The sequence below is a fragment of the Leptonychotes weddellii genome, chromosome 9, assembly GCF_054177405.1.
Source record: "Leptonychotes weddellii isolate Sample4059 chromosome 9, ASM5417740v2, whole genome shotgun sequence".
Taxonomy (NCBI): Eukaryota; Metazoa; Chordata; class Mammalia; order Carnivora; family Phocidae; genus Leptonychotes; species Leptonychotes weddellii.
The window spans coordinates 1,601,608-1,622,036 of NC_138377.1; the positions used below are offsets into that span (position 1 = coordinate 1,601,608).

Sequence of the window (20,429 nt, forward strand, 5' to 3'; positions counted from 1 at the left end):
CAGGAAACACGCCTCCTTCCAGCCCGGCTCCCTGCAGGAGAGCAGCCGCTCTCTGCGGGTCTCCTCTCAGAAGCAGACGTCAAGTGAGATGGCCCAATGAGGACACGCGTGGGGAGTGTCCCGGTCTGCTGCGGGAGCCCGTGTCCGGGAGCGGGGCTTGGTGAGCAGCGTCACCACCGAGCAGCCAGCCGGGCCACCCCACGGAGACACACTGCATCCACAGCATGTGTTGTCCTGACCCTGGTAACTTCAGGATTCTGCCGGAGCTGGTGTTTTTACTTAATATCACATTTGGTTATCCCATCACTCATCTATTCTTGTGTTTTAGTATTATTTCTTTTATGTCTTTTATCCATTAATCCTACTGCCTAAAAATTAGAGTTTCTTGGGCTCTGCTCATGGTGGCTTATTCCTCATCTGTTCAGTATCTTTGGACCATGAACTTGATCTGAGAGGATGACAGGAAGCCCCGGCTCAAGGTGCATCCCTCCAGAGATGCTGGTATTTATTGCTGAAGACAGCCTTCAGGAACTACCCATCTGGGCCCATTTAATGCTAATTTTTCATCTTGCTGTTTCCAGGACCTAAAGGGATGTTCAGTTTAAACCCAAACGTCCCGGAGGATCAGACCCTTGTTACAAATCTTAGGGAAGATCCTTTGTTTATGTCCTAGCAAGAGTACTGGGTAGGACAATTTCTTTCTCATCTCCTTTCGCTGACGGTTGGAAAACTCTCAAAATCACTCATTCACTGAGGACATGGCCCTTCCCAGATGCAGAGTTCGTGTGGGGGTCCCAGGGCTAACTGGGAACTTTATATGGGCTCAAAGTCTTGTCTCCTGTCTCCATGACACCCCAAAGCCTTGATGACCAAGATTGTGAACCCCCAGGGGCTGCCTGCCTGGGCATCAGTCGGTACTTTGGTTTTCAGCCGCTTCTCTGTTTGGGGCTTTTCCTTTTTTCCAACATTGCAGTTCTGCCAGAAAGCGTTTTGTGACGGTTCATTCAGAATTTCTAGTCTTGAAGATTTTTCCCAGTCATCTAACCGACTTGATGGGCAGAAAGGGAGGGATCACTGGGCTTTGCGATGACTGCATGTGCATTTGTCCACACCCATATACTCGCTGGCAGAGATCACCCGAGTGTTTGCACTATTTCCAGGAGTTCTCAGAGGGTCCATTGTTCGCCCCCCCACCCTTCCCACCCAGGAAGATTTGCACAGTTGTTCTCTGTAGATACCACCAGCAGCTGCTGCTTCCTCAGGAATGCGGTTCCTCCTCTGTGCCTAGAGGTGCTGGGATCCCAGTTCCTCCCCCTGGAAGTCAGAGAGATTCTCTTTGGTCTAGGGCGTGAGGCTCCGAGGGTAAAAGGCTCCCAGCACTACAGGCTGAGAGAATGAGGCAGGCCAAGAGACTGGGGGCAGGGAGCACCGGGAATATGGTGTGAGGTTTGCTCCTGCAGTTCCCTGCCAGAAATCTCAGGGGCCGCGGCTCCCACTGGAGATGGACAGTAGATATACTCGTTTGCCTACCACTGGCCAGGTAAGTTCAAAGGGGGGATTGAGGATGAGGAGGGTCTGTAGTGCAGCCCTCTAAAGCCATCTGCTCCAACCCAGATATCATCTGTGACAAGGTAATCATTATATTTACATGTTCTTGAGTCCCTTTGCCAGATCTCTCAATTGTTTGGGTCTTGGGCAGGACTACCGAAGGTGTCATTGACTGGGCCCCTCACACCCTACAGTAACCACTAGATTATTCTATACTATGCCAAAAAGCCTTTTGGAGACAGCCAACCTCAACAACCAGTTAGTAAATTTACTTTGTTAGTATACTGAAAAAGCAATATCTCAGGATACATTAGGGTCTAATTCAGAAAGGCAAGCATTTCACCAGTCAACAAATATGGTCAGTTTTGCTAGGATGCCTCATCCTGTTTCATAAAATTCAGGGTGCCATGCAAAGTTGCACAATAAAAACCATGGCTCTTGTGGGGGAAAATGGAGCTGGGGCAGGACCCTCAAAATATTTCATCAGTGCCACACTAAAACCAGAGAGGTACCTAAGAAAAAAGGGTAGCCCACTTGTATATGTGAAATTGTTTTGAAGAATACATTAATGCCATAATAAGTGTGGCCCTTTATCTAAGAGGCCTGAAGCTTGGTTCCAGAAGTAAACCTGGGGAGGGTCTCAGCCTGTGAGGGGCTGTGAGGTGGTGGGTGAGGTGGGTGAGTGCTAAGACCCACGCTGCCTGGTGCGCTCATAGTGCAGCGGTTAGGAGGCGGCTGGGACATGTGTGAGGCGTGTGCGTTGTGTGTATCCCCTACACACCTCAGTCCAGCCAGGGCGCTTTTCTGTGTTTACCTTGCAAATAAAATCACACAAAATGCAAAATTCACACTCTGCTCGAATCGTTCCGTCATTCTTCAGTCGTGTTGGAAAAAACCCACGTTTCCAAATGGAGCATCACAGCAGAACTGTAGTTAGGGCCCCGCACCGAGTCAGCAGCGAGCCAGAGGCTGTCTCCGCCCTCACGGGAGGTGCGTTGCAAGGAGGGAAACAATAAGCAAACAATTTCATATAGTACGATAAGTGCCCCTCCATTCATATATTGCAAGCGAACCCCCAAAGTGATGGTATTAGGTGGGACCTCTGGGAGTGATCAGGTGAATAGCGCCCCTATAAAAGAGAACCTGGAGAGCTCCCTTGCCCCTTCTGCCCTGCGAGGACCCTCACCAAACACCGAATCTGCCAGCGCCTTGACCTTGGACTTCCCAGCCTCCAGAACAGAGAGATAAATGTGGTTCGTTTAAGCCCCCCTCCCCCCCCCGTCTGTGGACCAAGGAAGGCGGCAGGACAGTAAGGGATGGATTTCTGGTAGGTGGCACTTGGGTCGCTTCCTAGGGCTGATTTGACAGAGTCCCACAGATGAGGGGGTGTAGCCAGGAATCGACTGTGTCACAGATCTGGAGGCCAGAAGTCCTAGATCTAGATGTCAGCAGACGTGGGTCCTTCCATGGGCTGTGACAGAGAACCTGTTCCATGCCCCTCGCCCTTAGCTTCAGTGATTTGCCAACATCTTTGGCATTCTCTGGCTTGTAGAAACACCAGCCCGAGCTCTGACTTCATCTTCATGTGGCATTCTCCCTGTGTATCTCTGTGTCCAAATTACCCCCTTAAAAAAAAAAAAGATTTTATTTATTTATTTATTTAGAGAGCATGAATTGGGGGAGGGGCAGAGGGAGAGGGAAAATCTTCAGCAGAGTCCCCGCTGAGCATGGAGCTCGCCACAGGGCTCCATCCCATGACCCTGAGATCATGACCTGAGCCTAAATCAAGTGTCAGATACTTTACTGACTGAGCCACCCAGGTGCCCCTGAATTACCCCTTTTATGAGGACACTAGTTATATTGGACTAGGGGCTACCCCTCTCCAGTGGAACCCCATCTTAACCGATTACATCTGCAACAACCCTATTTCCAAATAAGGTCACATTCTGAGGTACAGAGGGCTAGAACTTCAACAAATGAATACAGTTCTATCTTTCACAGTTGGTAAGGAAGGACACCTTTAAGCAAGTGACATTTGAGCAAAACCCCTGAATAAAACGAGGGAGTGAGCCATGCGGACATCGGAGGGAACAGCATTCCAGGAGGAGGGAATAGCAAATGTGAAGGTTGTGTGATGAAACACAGATTGGCATGCTGAAGGAGCAGTCAGAGGATCACTGTGTCCAGAGGCAGCAGGGAAAAGAGGGGTGAGAGATGAAGTGAGAAGAGGGGCGAGAGATGACTCATCGATAGGAAATCCATCAACTATGAGTCATAAAATTAACAGAATTAAAGGAGAAAAAAACGATAAATTCATTGGAGACCAAAAAAAAAAAAAAAAATCCCAGCAGACATTCCCAATGCAAACTCTAAGGTATAAACAGACTAAAATTTCCTCTTACGGTGAAGGATACACATTATATGAGTTGTGTGTTGTAAAGGCATTTCTGTTGGCCAGAAATGCAGAGGGATACCAGCTGTTACCTCTGTGGTTCCACATCGATGTATTTGGAGTCTAGCTAAAGCAATAAGAAAAGGAAATAAGCAATGTTTGCAGATAATGTGCTCCTAGGTCACCGCCTTCCAAAGGAGGCATTTTCAAACCATTAGAGTGGAGTCAGCCATCATTTACGCCCTCTTCTCGCATGCTCTGGGTCCACTGGGTTGCTGTCGTCATGGCTACGGAAGCCAGCTGGCCACGCAGGTAGCCTGGCCACCCGTGGCCTCAGCTGCACCATGCACTCCCTGCTCTCTATCCCAGGCTCTCCGCGGCCGCTGCTTGCGATGCTTCTGGAGCTCAACCTAGCTGGCACACGTACACTCCTGGAAGACAGACGGAGTTTGCAGACAGCCCTGGAGCGCGGAGGAGTGGGTGTCAGCGGACGCATGCGCCCCTCACTACCGTGCACCGGGGGACGGTGCTGAGGTCCGCCGCACACCGTTCCTTAGAGAACTCCTCCTGCGGCAGTGGTAAGACCAAGATGCACTCTGGCTTGGATCTCCCCACTTCCCCGTTTCTCCCTTCCAGGGTCCCCGTTCCTGATCTCCAAGATCACTTCCAAAACTAAACCATTTGCCCACAAGACCATGTCCCATGTCATAGATCCTGCTTTTGGAGAGAACCTGAATTAAGAGAAGAGACCCTAAGAAGCAGAGCTTCAGAGCTTCAGAGCAGGATTCTAAGATCGATCACACGCCCTTCAGACCCCGTTGTAAGGACCTTATTGCTGGCGGTGAGTGAGCTGGTGGCAAGCCTTGTGGGTGGCACAGTGACTCACCAGGGGGCCGATTAGGATCTGGTCCTGGTGGAAGCATGGGTTCCCGTGCTAGGGGTGGGGGAGCTGACTTTTGTTAATGGCTTTGAAAGCCCCCCGAAATACTAATGATAAGCTCAAATTAGCCAACTTTTAATTTAAGATACTCTATCGAAGTCTGACACTTCCAGGCGACATTGGAGCCCCCCACATCTCCTGCAGGCACAGGGCATTGATGATGAAAACCAGGCCAGATTCCCCACAACTCACAATGTTGTTGTTACTTCTCTCTTCTGTCACGTTTAATCTACTGTTTAACCTATCAATGGATGTTTTATGTTAATTAAAATAGTAAATTATCATATTTTCTATTTTCAGAAGGTTTTTTTTTTTTCTTTTGGAGAAACTCTTTCAAATTACATGGCCATACTTTATAGTCTCTTGTTCCTTGCTCCAAATGTTAAGCTTCTTTATTTCTTTAAACACATGAAACATAATTATTATATGTCTGATAATGCCAGGGTCTGCAGTTTTCTGGACATGGTTTTATTGTCTGTGATTCCAACGGCTCTCACTCAGAGTGGTTTTTTCCCTCTTGTGTTTTGCGACTTTTCAGCGGTGAGTTGCCTCTTTTCCCCCAAAAGCTATCTGTGGGATGTTGTTGAAGCCTGGCCGGAACTTTCATCCCTCCAGTGAATATTCAGTTATCCTTTTTAAAAAGGCGTTTTTATTTTTGTTACTTTGCAGTCAGAGAATGTCTCATGAGATGTCTCTATTTAGAAGTCAAGTTGTCTGTTGTGTTCCATGTATGATTCATATTATAGGTTAAGGATGCTCTATGCCCTGTTTACAGAAAAGCATGTTCTGTGACCACAAACACCCGTGTGAAGGATGTATCCTGTTGTTTAAACTTCAAGCTCAATCAGCACTGGGGCCCTGTCCCCCTCCAGGGCTGCACCAGAATGACAGCTCAGGGGCACCCCCACACAGGGAAAGGGAAAGTGTAGATACCTCCACTTTCAGCCCAGGCCTGCCCATCCCCCTGCAGTCCTAAGGCATCAGCTTGTGCCTGAGGCCTAAGGTGGGTGGAGATCCCAAGACTTTCTACCCAGCCCCCCCTTGTCCCACACCCAGCCTTGCTCCTCTGAAATCAAGAAATAGCAAGAAGCTTGTGTAGAGTAGAAGCCTGAGAGAGAGGGGCTGCAGGGAGGCCCAACCTGGAGGACCCTCTATAGCTAGGGTGACCCCAAAGCCCTGTTGCCAGGGACTTTGTGGGTTCATGCTTGCTGTTGGGTGGAGGGGTGCACACTTTCATTTTCAAAAGTGACCAGTTCTGGATGGTGCCTTATGTGGTCACTCTACTCGTAGGTCAGGAGGGCATGATGGAAAGCCAGGGAAGGTTGGAGTCGGGGAGTATAATGTGATTTACATTTTACAAAGTTCATTTGGGTGCTCCTCCACGACAAAGGGGTCTGGAGGGGCCAGAGCAAAGCCAGGGGCGCGTGGTACTCCAGGCACGGAGCCGGGCCCAGGAGTCACTTGGGGCCCTCCGTCTGAAGCTCCCTCGCAAGTTACCCCTTTTCTGGGGTCCTCCCTGTCTGGAGAGGAGCCCCAGCTGCGCAGCCGGGCCGGGCCTGACCTAAAACGAGGCCAGTCTGGCTTCCGGCCGCGAGGCTGGCTCTGGAATGGTGGAGAAATCCCTGCATTTCCCGGGTAGACATGGAAGGGATCAGGTTACCTTCTAGTCTCGCGGACAGAAGGGGCTCTTCTTGGAAAGGGGGAGCAGAGAGCAGGGACTGACGGAGGGGCCCCGGCGGGTCGTCCAGTGGGGTAGGGGAAAGAGGCCGAGCAGGGCCTGGCTGCCGGGGAACCCACCGGGAGCCCCACCGGGAGTGAGGTCTGGGGAAAAGGGAGGCCTGGGACGTGGAGCTGGTGGGGAGGGCGGCGCCAGCACGCCCCGGGCCGGAGGCGGGGCAGACACCGGGGTAGAGAGCGGGGCGGAGAGGACCGCGGGGCCCACACTCCCGGGACCCCCGTCTTGGCTGCGGGGCGCTCTCCCCCGGCCCGGCGGCAGCGGGTCTCCGCGCCAGTCCCGACGCCCACCCCTGCCCGGCGCCCGCGCGCCCGCCCTCCGGGCCCCCTCCTTGCGGCCGCCCCGCCCCTCCCCGGTCCCCCTCGCCGGCCCCTCCCGCCCCTCCCCTCCTCCCGCCCCGTCCCCCTCTCCCTCCCCCCGGCCCCCGCCTCCGCGCGCCATTCCTCGCAGTCCTCCGGCCGAGCGTCCCGCCAGCCGCGTCTCGGCCATGGCGGGCCTGGGGCCGCGACCCGCCAAGGGCTACCGGGTGGTCCTGCTCGGGAGCGTGGCCGTGGGCAAGACGGCACTGGCCACGCAGTTCGCCTGCGGCAGCTTCCCGGAGCAATGCGAGCCGTCGGTGGAGGAGCTCTTCAGCAAGGTGATCGAGGTGAACGCGGCGCCCGCGCTGCTGGAGATCGTGGACACGGTGGGCGCCGAGCACCTGGTCACCCTCAAGGACCTGTACATCAAGAACAGCGACGGCTTCGTGGTGCTCTACAGCGTGTGCAGCGAGGCCTCGTTCGAGGCGGTGCGGCCGCTGCGGGAGCGCATGGGCCGGCTGCGGGGGCCCAAGGCCGTGCCGCTCGTGCTGGTGGGTACCAAGGCCGACCTGGACGCCGAGCGCCAGGTGCTGACGGCGCGGGGCCGCGCGCTGGCCCGCGAGTGGCGCTGCCCGTTCCTGGAGGTCACGGCCAAGAGCAAACTGATGGTGGACCAGGTGTTCACGCAGGTGGTACGCGAGATGGAGGCCCTGGCCCCGCCCGAGGAAGAGGCCCCGGCGCCCCCCACCAACGCCCAGGATACGTGGCCGTCGGAGAGATTCATTGGCTGATACGCCACGGTTACTTTTGAATACGTTCAGCGCTTTTCTGATTTCTGAAGCTCAGCCTGCCCTCCCCGCTTTTTCAGGAAAGTTATCCGGCCCAAGACAAGTGGTTACTTCCGCGTCGTAACTCAGACCAGCGCCTCGAGCTGTTTGCAGAGCTTCTTACGTCCTTGGTGAAAACTCCGCCACTTTGTTGACCTCTTACAGTGCTGTCGGGAGCCCCAAATCGGTATCTTTTTCCTGTATGGAGAGAGTACCACCCTTTTCTTCAAATGAGACTTGTTACAGGATTCCCCCCGGGCCCCCTCCCCGCCTTTTTTTGATAACGAACGCCTTCAGATGCCATCCGACCTTTGAAATGGATTGAGGAACGTGAACTAAAAAGACTTTGAGCTTCGCATTCCATGAGGTTTTCGTGTGTTTCCCTCTGCTTTGCAGCCTCGAAGCGAGCGGTCATATTTTCCTCTCTGCGTATTTCTAAATATAGTTATGACACACGCAGCCGTGGTTTGAAAGGGATATTGTATACCCTGGGAGGGGAGAAATAACTTCTCACCCAGACGTTGCTCAGCTCTGCCTTCCCTTCTGTAACGGACATCCAGTCGATTTTGCATCTGTAAATTGAGTGAAAATAAAGTGATTTGAAAAGGTGATAGTTTTACATACCGGTCTTTCTAATACTTAGAGCCACAGTTCCTACATTCGCATACACCGTCTCTGCTCTCCAGTTCTATTCCGGGAAGCACGATAGTAACCAGGGGAAAATGGCCGCATCTGGTACGTATTTCTTGTTGCCAGAGAGTAGGATATTTGTCTGATACCTGCATGGTTCACAGTGACCCCGTGCTGAAGTAGAAGCAGACCGTGTAGGAATCTTTTTGTATAGTTTTCACATAACGGGAAGAGAAACTTTTCTTGCACTGGTTAGAAAATGCCATTGTTTTACAATTTTAAGAATTTGTCTCCGATAGGAGTTGCATGTGCCTATTTTCACAAGTTAACAATTCTGCCTCACCCGCCCAACAAATCTTTCAAATTTAGGAACCTAGACTTACCACTTAAACATCTTCTAAAAGAAATAAGCAAGAAAAACAAATTAAAGCAATAAAGAACCCTCAAAACTGTGCCTGTGACCTGAAAAAGTTCATTTTGTTACAGGAAAGTTATCTATAAAGTGATGGTTACGCACTGCTCTGGGAATTTTATTTATATTGTATATGATGTGTGAACAGAAGGATGGATTTTATTTTAACGTAAAGAGTATATATATTTTAGAACCTGACAGTGCCTGACGGCCAGTTCACCAGGGGAGAAGGCTAGGCTGGGCATCCCCTGTCTTTTCTCTCTTCCTCTGTCCCTGGGACTTTGGGGGGAGGGGGTGTTGGGCACTTATTTTTGAAGCCTTGAAGTCCAGCTAACTCACTCCCTCCTCTGACCCTCTGTTCTGGGGTCACTCCTCCCGGTAGTGTTTCCTCACACCCTCTTCCAGAACCATCTCTAAGGGGACATTTCAAAAACAGGGAGGAGGGGAGGGGGGCCTGCGGAGGTGTGTGTGGTGGGGAAGGACCTTCCCGGCCTCAGCTGTCTGTCCAGAGCTGCCCCTTCCTCTGCTGGAACAGAGGCAAAAACCCAAGACTGTTCCTGGACTGGGCATTGAGCGGTGCAGAGAAAGCACACAGGGAGCAGTCCTCCGTTCTCAGCCATGAAGCTGGGCCCCAAGGACGGCAAGCTGCCTGACTCCCCAGCTCTGCCCGCCCTGCCTTTCTGACTCTCCACCAGCCAGCACTGAGGCCTCCTGGGAGATCGTGTGTCCCTGGATTCCTGTGCCTCTGCATAATAGGCTCAATCCAGGAAAAAATGTACAAGTAGACATTTCTTCCTTCAGATTCCTAGGGCCACGTCAGATCCTTCCACTCAGATCTACGTTTCAGCTCAAAGCCCAGGGTGTTCAACATAACAAATGATCAGCTCCTGTGACCTCAGGAATAGGTTTAGAGCAGTTTCTGGGTGACGCGTAAAATTCAAGACCTACACACCAGATTTTCTTTCTTTTCCTGCATTTCTTACTCTAACTTAGCTAATGCTACACGCAAGTTGCCCATAGTCCCTCTGGAGTCAAGAGCGGCCTAGGTAGCTGAAGTGGATTTGCAAGCAGTGAATGTGCCTGCTCTGTAGGTCGGGGCGCTGTGGAGCCTGGAAGCACTGTGTGCCGGGAGGGCGTGGGGGGACCCAGGCACCGGGCAGTCAGCTTGCTAGCTTGCAGATGGTGTTACCATCTCAAGCCATTTGCGGTTGGGCACTGGGCCATAGGCTCTGTGCACGCTCAGCATCACCAGGGAATGTGAAACCGGTTTCCAAACTGGTTGTAACAGTCACATACCCACACGCTCCTGATGCTCCAAATGCTCTGCAGCTCAGAGTCTGCGCAGATGCTTTTCTTACCAATGTGTAGTGGTTTCCATTCGTATGATTCAGACTGCCGGTGATGTTGAGAGCTCTTTCGGAGGGTTTTATGGCATTTAATCTCCTCTTCAGGGAGATGCCTGCTCTTTTTGTCAGCTTTTAAAATTGTGTGATCTGTCCTTTTCTTCCCGGTTCTTGGAGGTTTTGCTCCATCTCCGTGGTGGACAGCCTCTGAGATGTGTCCAGTGCCCCCACCTCCTGGTCCTCCTGCCCTGGGTGGCTCCCTCCCCTGGAGGGTGGGCAGGACCTAATGACTCTCTTCTAGAGAATATAACAGGACAACAGTGACGGGATGTCACTTCTGAGATTAACTCGCAAAACCACTGCCCCCTGTCTTGCTCAGCCTCTCCCAGAGCCCTGGTTTTGTGAAAGGCCGGCCGCCATGTTGTGACTAGCCTGGTGGAGAGGGCCATGTGGCAAGGAACTGATGTCCCAGCAGCCGGCGGGGCCCTGAGACCTGCCGACAGCTCCGTCGAGAGCTCGGGAGGGGGATCCTTTCCCAGATGAGCGTTGAGATGAGGGCCGCCCCAGCCCACCTGTCCCTGCTGCCCGTGAGGGCGCCTGAGCAGAGGCCCCAGCTGAGCCGCACCGAGTTGCCCGACCCACAGACACTATGAGACGGGAAACATTTATTGTTTTACACCAATAAGTTTCAAGGTGAGTTGTTATGCAGCAACAGATCACTACTATAGCTTCCTGCTACCTGGGGTAGGGTACCGACATGCAAGTATCCCAACAGGCCAGAGCGGCTTTGGAACCAGACTGTGGGCAGAGCCGGGTGGGGTTTGGGGGAGTGTTAGGTGAGTACTAACACACCCCGGACAGGCCATTAGTGGACGGCGGGGCTTGGAGGACACTGCCAGGGAGGGTGCCCAGGAAGTGAGGACCAGGGGTCCTGGGGACAGAACGGCAGAAGTGACCACCTTGTCGCCTGCAGCTGCGTGGGGAGCAAACAGGGTGCCCACCGACCCTCGTGAGCCCACCAGAAGGTTTGCAGTGAGTGCGTAAGGCGCTGCTGGTCTCTTCCCGCGGCCTGGAGCACAGCGGGAGAAGAGAGGCAGACTGAGAGAGCTGGGAAACCAACAGGAACCAGTCGTTTTAAAAATTTGCAGTCTCACCAAATGGCAAAAGACGCTAAAATTAAGAAATGACTTCCCAGGGAATGTCAGATCCGGGAGAACTGGTCTGCAAGTGACGCCAAGTGTGACTGTCGAGGCCTCAAAAGAGCAAAGGTGATTCCCTCAGAGGGCCATTCAGTCACGTGATGGGCTTGGGACCCAGATTAAGGTGTACCCCACAAATCCTCTCCCCCAGAGACAGGGCATCTCAGAAGCCCCCACATCGCCTCCCACCCATTCCAGGAGCCCAAGCTAGAGTAGGGCTCATCTCAGAGACCTTCGTGGGTGTGCCTTTTCGCTAATGGAGTGAACCCAGTCCTCAAACAGATTCATGGGTGAATCTTTTCTCTTACGGCGTTAACCCCAAATCACAGGAGAGCCACCAAGTTTTTGAAAAAAAATTATATTAACAAAAACACTACCCACTTGGACTAAGAAAAGGACAGAGCCATTCAAAAGGAAAAGAGACTTTGGATACTCCCGCCTCCCACCCCGCACAATTTTACTGGAAGGAAGTAGACTGAGAAAACTGCTTGGTTGCAAACATGTGCTTTCATTTAAAAAATGGTGGCTGGGGGGGCGGGGGCGGAGCGCCTGGGTGGCTCAGTCAGTTAAGCATCCGACTCCTGGTTTTGGTTCAGGTCATATGACGATCTCAGGGTCCTGGGATCGAGCCCAGCATTGGGCTCTGTACTCAACACAAAGTCCGCTTGAGATTCTCTCCCCCTCTCCCTCTTCCCCTCCCACTCTTTCTCTCTCTCTAAAATAAATAAATATATCTTAAGAAAAAAGGGGGCATGGCTCAGAGAGCAGAATAAAGAGGTCAGAGGACAGAGCCCAAAGCAATGGAGGATTATTTCCAGGACTTAAGACCTAATCAAAAAATTTCTTGGCCGGGTTTCAGAATTGCTATGGACCAGTGATTCCTTTGTGTGTCCCACTGCCCGCCTTTCTGACCAGGAGTGTCTAGAGCAGTTACCCTGTGTCAGTCCCACCACTGGACATGGTGGGGCACGTGGCAGTGGGGAGGCAGCTAACTTGGATCTACAGACCCAGAGAAACTGTACTTGAGGAACTGGACTAGAGGAGCCTCATCCTTGCCTGGACTTGATTTAGATGACAAGATTGTGAACTTTATAATGATCAAACATGGGAGATTATATTCCTCCATTTTATAATATTTAACCAAACTTGCATTCCTCAGATAAACTCCAATTGGTTGTTATTTGATATAAATATTTATACATTTGATTGACTTTGCTAAGATTTTATTCCAGATTTTTGCATCCATGTTTGTGACTGAGACCTGCCTATACATTTTTTCTTATACTGCCCTTGTTTGCATTTGGTATCAATATTAGGCTGACACACACACACAAATCTAGTGGGGGAGTATTCCTTCTTTTTATATTTTCTGGGAGGTTCTGTGTAAGATCGGAATTATCTGCTCTTTCCACATTTGGTAAATTTTGCTTGTGAATGCATCATTTTGAAACAAAATTTAATGTCTTTAATGGTTGCAGGTTTTTAATTTTCTTCTTAATTTAGCTTCCTAGTTTGTATTTTTCTAGGGATCTACACAACCTGTGTCTTTCCAAACAAATCAGCATAAAATTGTTCATGACAACCTCTTAAATAAGATTTTTAATAACTGTAGCGTCTCTGGTTACATCCTCTCCTTTTTCCCAATATTGTTTATTTCTGCCCTTTCTCTACCTCCACCTCTGACTCACTCCACATTTCACAGATGAAGAGCTTGATGGAGTCTCAGAAGCAGACCTGAAGAGGAGTTGAGCATGCAGGATGCTCATGAAGAAATGCCTCTGGGAATAGGACTGATGGAAGGAAGGGAAGGGCAGCAGGAAGGCAGAAGGAGAAGTTGAATTGCAGTGCAGCCCTAACAATGGGCTCAGCCAACCTCACGAGGATCTCTGGGACTAGAATGGACCTTCGCCTGCTCTGAGTAGGGTAAAAATAGCTAGGTCTTCATACTCCTCCCTCAGATCACTCATCTTATATGGGGAGTCCCCAGCGAAGGGTGTTGTATTGAGCAAGGCTGCTCTCTACAGCTGGGGTGGTCCCTAAAGGGGCTGACAGCTGCAGTCTTGTCAACCAGCAGCCCTCCCAGCAGCTGAAGCAACAACCCAGTTGAAGGAGACTCTGGGTAGTACACCCCCAGTCCATCTCGGCAGTGGTGGGGTAAGGGAGTCACACCTTTATTCCCCTCTGTCTGCTTGCAGTCTAGCTAACTCATGCCCCATAACAGGCAAGCAAGAAAATATCCATGGCTGTTACATCATTGTCTCTGTAACTGGTCAGGAGGCCATAGTTGATTTTTAAATTGTGATAAAATACACATAACACAAAGTTTACCATCTTAACTATTTTTCAATGTATAGTTCAGGAGTGTTTACATATTTACATCATTGTACAACCCGTCCCCAAAACTTTTTCTTGTCTTTTTTTTTTTAAGATTTTATTTATTTATTTGAGAGAGAGAGAGTGGCAGAGTGGGAGTGGGAGGGAGAAGCAGGCTCTCAGAGAGCCCAACGTGGGACTCGATCCCAGGATTCTGGGATCATGACCTGAGCGGAAGGCAGACGCTTAACCGCTTAACCGACAGAGCCACCCAGGCGCCTCCCCTCCCCCCCAGAACTTTTTCATTTGCAAAGCTGAAACTCTATATGCATTAAACAATAACCTCCCCCAGGCCTGGCATCCACCATTCCACTTTCTGTCTCTGAATCTGACTACTCTAGAAACCTCACGTAAGTGGAATCATACAGTGTTTGTCTTTTTGTGACTGGCTTATTTCACTCAGCAAAATGTCCTCAAGTTTCACCCATCTTGGAGCATGTGACAGAATTTCCCTTCTTTTTAAGGCCGAATAGTTTCCACTGTATGGATACACCACGTTAGGCTTATCCATTCACCTCTCAATGGACACTTGGGTTGGTTCCACCTTCTGGATCCTGTGAATAATGCTGCTCTGGACGTGGGTGTGCAGGTATTTCTTCAAGACCCTACTTTGGATATACACCCAGAAGTGGAGTTGCTGGATCATATGCTAATTCTATTTCTAATTTTTTAAGAATCACCCTACAGTTTTCCACAGTGGCACATTTCCACCAACACCAGCAGTGCACAAGTATTCCAACTTCTCCACATCCTCACCACCACTTGTAACTTTCTGTTTGTTTGTTTTTTCATAAAGCCGTTCTAGTAGGTGTGAGATGACATCCCATTGTGGTGTTTGTTTTCCCTAATGATGAGTGATGTTGAGCATCTTTTCACATGCTCATCGGCTATTTGTATCTCTTCTTTGGAGAACTGTCCATTCAAACTCATTGTCCATTTTTAAATCAGGTGGAGTTTTTTGTTTTTGTTTTTTTAAGATTTTATTTATTTCACAGAGAGAGACACGGCGAGAGAGGGAACACAAGCAGGGGGAGTGGGAGAGGGAGAAGCAGGCTTCCCACGGAGCAGGGAGCCCGATGTGGGACTCGATCCCAGGACCCTGGGGTCATGACCTGAGCCGAAGGCAGACGCTTAACGACTGAGCCACCCAGGCGCCCCAGGTGGGTTTTTTTGTTGTTAAGTTTTAGGAGTTCTCCATATATTCTGGATATTAACCTCTTAGCAGATCTATGGTTTGCAAATATTATTTCCCATTCTGCATGCTGCCTTTTGATATATATACATTTGATATATAAATAATGGTTTACAAAAAATTTTTTATCATGTCTTTTGACAAAATCTTAACATTTTCATGAAGTCCAGTTATCCAGTTGTTCTTTTGTTGCCGGTGCATTCGGCACCATATCCAAATCGTTGCCAAATCCAAAGTTGTAAAGGTTTTGACATATGAAAACATAGGTTTGGGTCTGTTCTATTCCGTGGGCTATGTTTGTCTTTATGCCACTCCCACACTATTTTGTGATAGTTCTGAAATCAGGAAGTGTGTCTTCCAGCTCTGGTCATCCTTTTTTAAGATTGCTTTCACTATGTGGGATCCCTTGAGATTCCATACATATTTTAGGATGGGTTTTTCTATTTCTGCAAAAGATGACATTGAGATTTTGATAGGAATTGCTTTGAATTTGTAGATAGCTTTGGGTAGTATTGACATCTTTACAATCTTTAATCTTCCCATCCATGAACATGGAATGTATTTCCATTTATTTGTGTCTTCTTTCTTCCAGCAATGGTTTGTACTCTTCATTACACAAATCTTTCACCTCCTTGGTTAAGTTTTTTCCCAGTATTTTCTTCTTTTTGATGCTATTGCAAATGGGATTGTTTTCCTAATTTCCTTCCTGGATTGTTCATTGTTAGTGTATAGGAATGCAATTGATTTTTTTGTATTGATTGTGTATCCTGCAACGTTCTGAATTTACTACTACTGACAGCTTTTTTAAATGAAATCTTTAGGGATTTCTGTATTTAAGATCATGTCATCTGAGGGACGCCTGGGTGGCTCAGTTGGTTAAGCGACTGCCTTCGGCTCAGGTCATGATCCTGGAGTCCCGGGATCGAGTCCCGCATCGGGCTCCCTGCTCGGCAGGGAGTCTGCTTTGCCCTCCGACCCTATCCCCTCTCATGTGTTCTCTCTTATTCTCTCTTTCTCAAATAAATAAATAAAATCTTAAAAAAAAAAAAAAAGATCATGTCATCTGAAAACAAAGATAATTTATTTCTTCCTTTCCAATTAGGATGCCCCTCCCTTTTTTACTTGCCTAATTGTTCTGGCTAGGACTTCCAGTACTATCATAAATAGAAGTGGTGAAAGCTTGCATCCTTATCTTCTTCCTGATCTTAGAGGAAAAGCTTTCAGTCTTTCATCATTGAGTATGATGTTCACTATGGGCTTTTCATATATCACTTCTATTATGTTTAGTTTCCTTCTATTCTTAGTTTGTTGAGTGTTTTTATCATGGAAAGATACTGAATTTTGTCAAGTAATTATTTTTTGCATCAAGTGCAGGTTTTTCCCCTTCATTCTGTTAGCGTGCTGTATTACGTTGATTGATTTCTGTATGATGAACCACTCTTGTGTTCCAAGAATAAATCCCACTTGGTCATAGCATATAAGCCCTTTAAAGTGTTGTTGGATTCTATTTGCTAGTATTTTCTTGAGGGCATAGTTGATATTGCCCCCAGCTTTTTTTTTTTTAAGATTTTATTTATTTATTTGACAGAGAGAGACACAGTGAGAGAGGGAACACAAGCAAGGGGAGTGGGAGAGGGAGAAGCAGGTTTCCCGCTGAGCAGGGAGCCCGATGCGGGGCTCGGTGCAGGGCTCGATCCCAGGACCCTGGGACCATGACCCGAGCCAAATGCAGACGGCTAATGACTGAGCCACCCAGATGCCCCCCCAGCTTTATTGAAATATAATCGCCATGTAACACTGGATAAGTTTAAGGTATACGATGTGATGGTGTGATACATGTATATATTACAAAATGATTGTCACAGCAAGGTTAGTTAACACATCCTTCACCTCACATAATTACCATTTTTTTGGTGTTGTTGTGATGAGAACATTTAAGATCTACTCTCTTAGCTACTTTCAAGTATGATTTTTCTAATTTTCTTCTTCCGTTACCCGTTCCATGTTTTCTCTCCCCTTAGCCAAGACCTTGGCTGGTTGGGGTTTTTCATCTAGTAGTATGACCCAAACATACCCAAAGGATCTGAATCTTCAGCAGGTTTCTGCCAGTTTTTGGTTGACACTGTTTTCTGATAACCTTTTACCTTTGGAATGGAAGTACCAAGAGGCACCTCCAAGGACCCACTTAGTTCCTGCGAATAATAGTGAGAGGGGCTAGTTCCTCTACCACCACTTGACTCCCAAACTCCTCTATTTTGGCTTTGGGAAAAACAGCACCATATATATGAGTAACTGTATTATGACTATAATTTAGATAATGTCACAACCTGTCAGGTGCACCTCCATCCTCTCAGAGTGTTGTGTCCCACCTGGGGATCACACGAGTCCTCACTAGACCATCATGCTTTCTATCAGGTCATGTGTTCTGGATGAGTATGTAAAAGTAAGAACCTTGAATTCCATGTGCATAGCTTTATTGCTTCACTTCTTTTGCTGTAAAATTAATCTCTTTATCAGAGAAATGTTCTGTGGGATACCATAAAGGTCCACAGGGCATACTATAAATCTGTGGACGGTAGTGCTGACAGAAGCATTACAGGTGGGGAAAGCGAGTTCATATCCAGACTAAATGTCCATGCCAGTGAGGACAAATTGCTGCTCCTTCCATGATGGAAGAGATCTAATGTAATCCATCTTCCACCAAGTGACTAGCTGTTGCCCCAGGAAATGGCACCTTATGAGGGGCTCCACATTCGTCTCTGCTCTTGGTGGGTTAGATTCTTGACTGTGATGATGTCCAGGTCAGACCTGGTGAGGCCAAGTCCTGTGAAACTCTACGCATAGCTTCCAGCCCTGCCTCCTTGGCCACTTTGTATATGAGCCCATTGAACAAGCATTTGGATGGCTGGCTAAAGAGGCTGGCTGCCTTCCCAGAATGGACTGTCCCATCCAACTGGTTCCCAAGAGCCTCCTCTGCAGCAGATGCTTTTGGATGAGCATTCACATGTGACAAAGGATCTTCACGGTCCATGTCTATCCAGAGAGGTCCCTCCTCATATGTCATCCCCAGATCGCCTCATTACCAATCTTGCAATGTGGTTTTTTTTTCTTCCTGAGGCTCTGATGATCAAACCAAGCCATTAGCAACTGTCCATGAATCAATTAGAGCCCTATTTCTAGCCATCACTCAGGCCAGGCAAAGTGGACAATGGCCAAACGTGGTACTTGAAGTAATGACCCCTGAGAGGGTTCTCCTTCATCTCTGTCCTTCTGGGCCACCACGTGAATGCTTGAGCCATCCACTTCTGCACCATCTGTAAACCAGGATCAAGGTTTTTCCTTCTCCATCAACTGGTCATAAAGACCTCCCTATGAGGTCATAGGTTTGGATTGTGGGCGAGGAGACAATGCAGCAGGAGTAGGTGAGAGATGCAGCCTCTCAGCACATTTGGACAGACTCTTTAGATACATGGCTCTGAAAACAGTTTCACCAAATGTCTCGCCGTGGTCGCTCAGGGCTCCCCAGCCTCTCAGCCTGCGTCTACACCTACTGCTGTCGCCCGCGAGAAAAGCAGCCCCGGCCACGTGGGAGCTGGCTTGGGTCTCACAGCGAGATTGTGGCGTTCTGTTGCACATAAACAGTCTCAGAGAACCCCAACATCAGTGAGACAAGACCCCTCTGTGACGGGGATGGATAAAGACACACAGGAGCCCTCTGTAATCATGTCTGAATACAGATAGAAATATGAATAATTTCAAAACCACGGAGATGACCAAACACGCCCCCTCTCGTGGTTTCTGTGAGTGACCACTGTTTTTTCACAGTTACAGCTGACCCTTGTACAGCGTGAGGTTTAGGGACACTGACACCCCACCACGCAGTTGTAAATCCGTGTATGACTTTTTTTTTTAAAGATTTATTTATTTATTTGAGAGAGAGAGAGAGAGAGTTAGAGAGAGCAGGAACACAAGCAGGGGGAGTGGGAGAGGGAGAAGCAGGCTTCCCGCTGAGCAGGGAGCCCGATGCGGGGCTTGATCCCAGGGTCCTGGGATCATGACCTGAGCCGAAGGCAGTCGCCCAACCGACTGAGCCACCCAGGCGCCCCCGTGTATGACTTTTGACGCCCCTCCTCCCCCGCCCAAACCAACAACTTAACTACTAATAGTCTGCAGGTGCCTGGAAGGCTCACCAGTGACATAAACCACGCTTATCGGGTGTGTTGCATGTAGTCTACACCGTATTCTAACCATGAAGTAAGCCAGACAAAGGAGGATGTTAGTAAGAAAATCATAAAGAAGAGAAAATACAATTCACAGGGTTGGACCGTATCTAACAAAACTATCCGCATCCGGGCGCCTGGGTGGCTCAGTTGGTTAAGCGACTGCCTTCAGCTCAGCTCATGATCCTGGAGTCCCGGGATCGAGTCCCGCATCGGGCTCCCTGCTCGGCAGGGAGTCTGCTTCTCCCTCTGACCCTCCTCCCTCTCATGCTCTCTCTCATTCTCTCTCTCTCAAATAAATAAATAAAATCTAAAAAAAAAAAAAAAAAAACTATCCGCGTCCAAGTGGACCTGCACAGTTCAAACCCGTGTTATTCAAGGGTCAACGGTGCAGCCGTCCCTCCTTCTAGATAAGCTGTACTATGATATTTAGTCATGAAATGTCCCCCACTTCCTGACAGCAACCATTCCAGAGTGAAACTCTACTTTCTTGAACTTGCACTAAAATCAGCTCCTACAAGCCCGAATCCAAGTGCTTTCTAGCACTTTCTCACTGAGACACCCTAGGGCTCACTGGCTCAACAACAGGTGTGTTACTGTGGGCTTTGCCTGGAGTCCACTGTTGCTGCCTACGCCTCTCACTCTGACAGCAAATCCCGTGGCAGGCAGGGTGCAGGCAACAGAACCTCTAGGGGTAATCTAAGCAGGGTTGACTTAATAGACATAATCAGGTGCTTATGAAACTTCTGGAAGAACTGGAGGAGGAGGCTTTCCGCGGCTTGGGGGTGGGGAAGTGTCGGACCTGTGCACCTGCCACTGGAGTCAGGAGTTTATAGAGCAACCACAGTGGCCATCCCAAACTCTGGCCCCCACACAGAGCTGCTTCTGCTGCTGTCACCGCCGGTCGCTGCCATCCCAGCCTCCCAGCATCTAGGTAGCTGTCTCCTGCCAGCAGCTGAAACCTGCTCGGAAAGTCCCAACCTTCAAGACCTTGGCTGTCAGCAGCAAAGAGCGGAGAGCGGAGCGGGCCACAGCCTCCGTCCCTTTCCCACTTCAAAATCTGTGGGGAGGGCGCGGTTGGCAGAACCACACTCCCATCCAGACCTGAGACGCAGGGAGTAGGGACTGGGTTAGCAACCCCCGAAGGTGGCCCTGTGCAGCTGCCTACCCACTTCCAGAATTTTTTCTTTCCTTCTTTTTTTTTTTTAAACAAATGTTTAAAATTAACCCCACTGGGTTAAACTTCTGACTGGCAGCCACGTGACTCGTTCCAGCTTGCTTCTTCCCTTGACCTTGGGAGGGGCGAGCCCTTGGCTGCC

At 49.4% G+C, this 20,429-nt stretch overlaps 2 protein-coding genes and 1 long non-coding RNA gene across 3 annotated transcripts in view; 2 read left to right on the forward strand and 1 right to left on the reverse strand.

Annotated features, from left to right (window-relative positions):
• LOC115944543 (uncharacterized) overlaps positions 1–100 on the forward strand; it is a 26,776-nt gene extending 26,676 nt beyond the window's left edge. Inside the window, exon 8 of the mRNA XM_081829730.1 lies at positions 23–100. Within this exon, the coding sequence (XP_081685856.1) occupies positions 23–100 (78 nt within the window). The remainder of the gene's footprint in view (positions 1–22) is intronic.
• Positions 101–1,802: 1,702 nt separating this feature from the next.
• Positions 1,803–6,899, reverse strand: LOC145723345 (uncharacterized). Its single transcript, XR_014148268.1, has 2 exons — positions 6,541–6,899; positions 1,803–4,401 (listed from the first exon to the last, which is right to left on the reverse strand). It is a non-coding gene; the product is annotated as an uncharacterized LOC145723345 (long non-coding RNA).
• A 136-nt stretch (positions 6,900–7,035) lies between these two features.
• On the forward strand, positions 7,036–8,350 carry LOC102729874 (ras-related protein Rap-2a-like). Its single transcript, XM_006744159.3, has one exon. It carries the CDS (start codon positions 7,103–7,105, stop codon positions 7,703–7,705), a length of 603 nt encoding a protein of 200 aa, XP_006744222.1. The 5' UTR covers positions 7,036–7,102; the 3' UTR covers positions 7,706–8,350.
• The last annotated feature ends 12,079 nt before the right edge of the window (positions 8,351–20,429 follow it).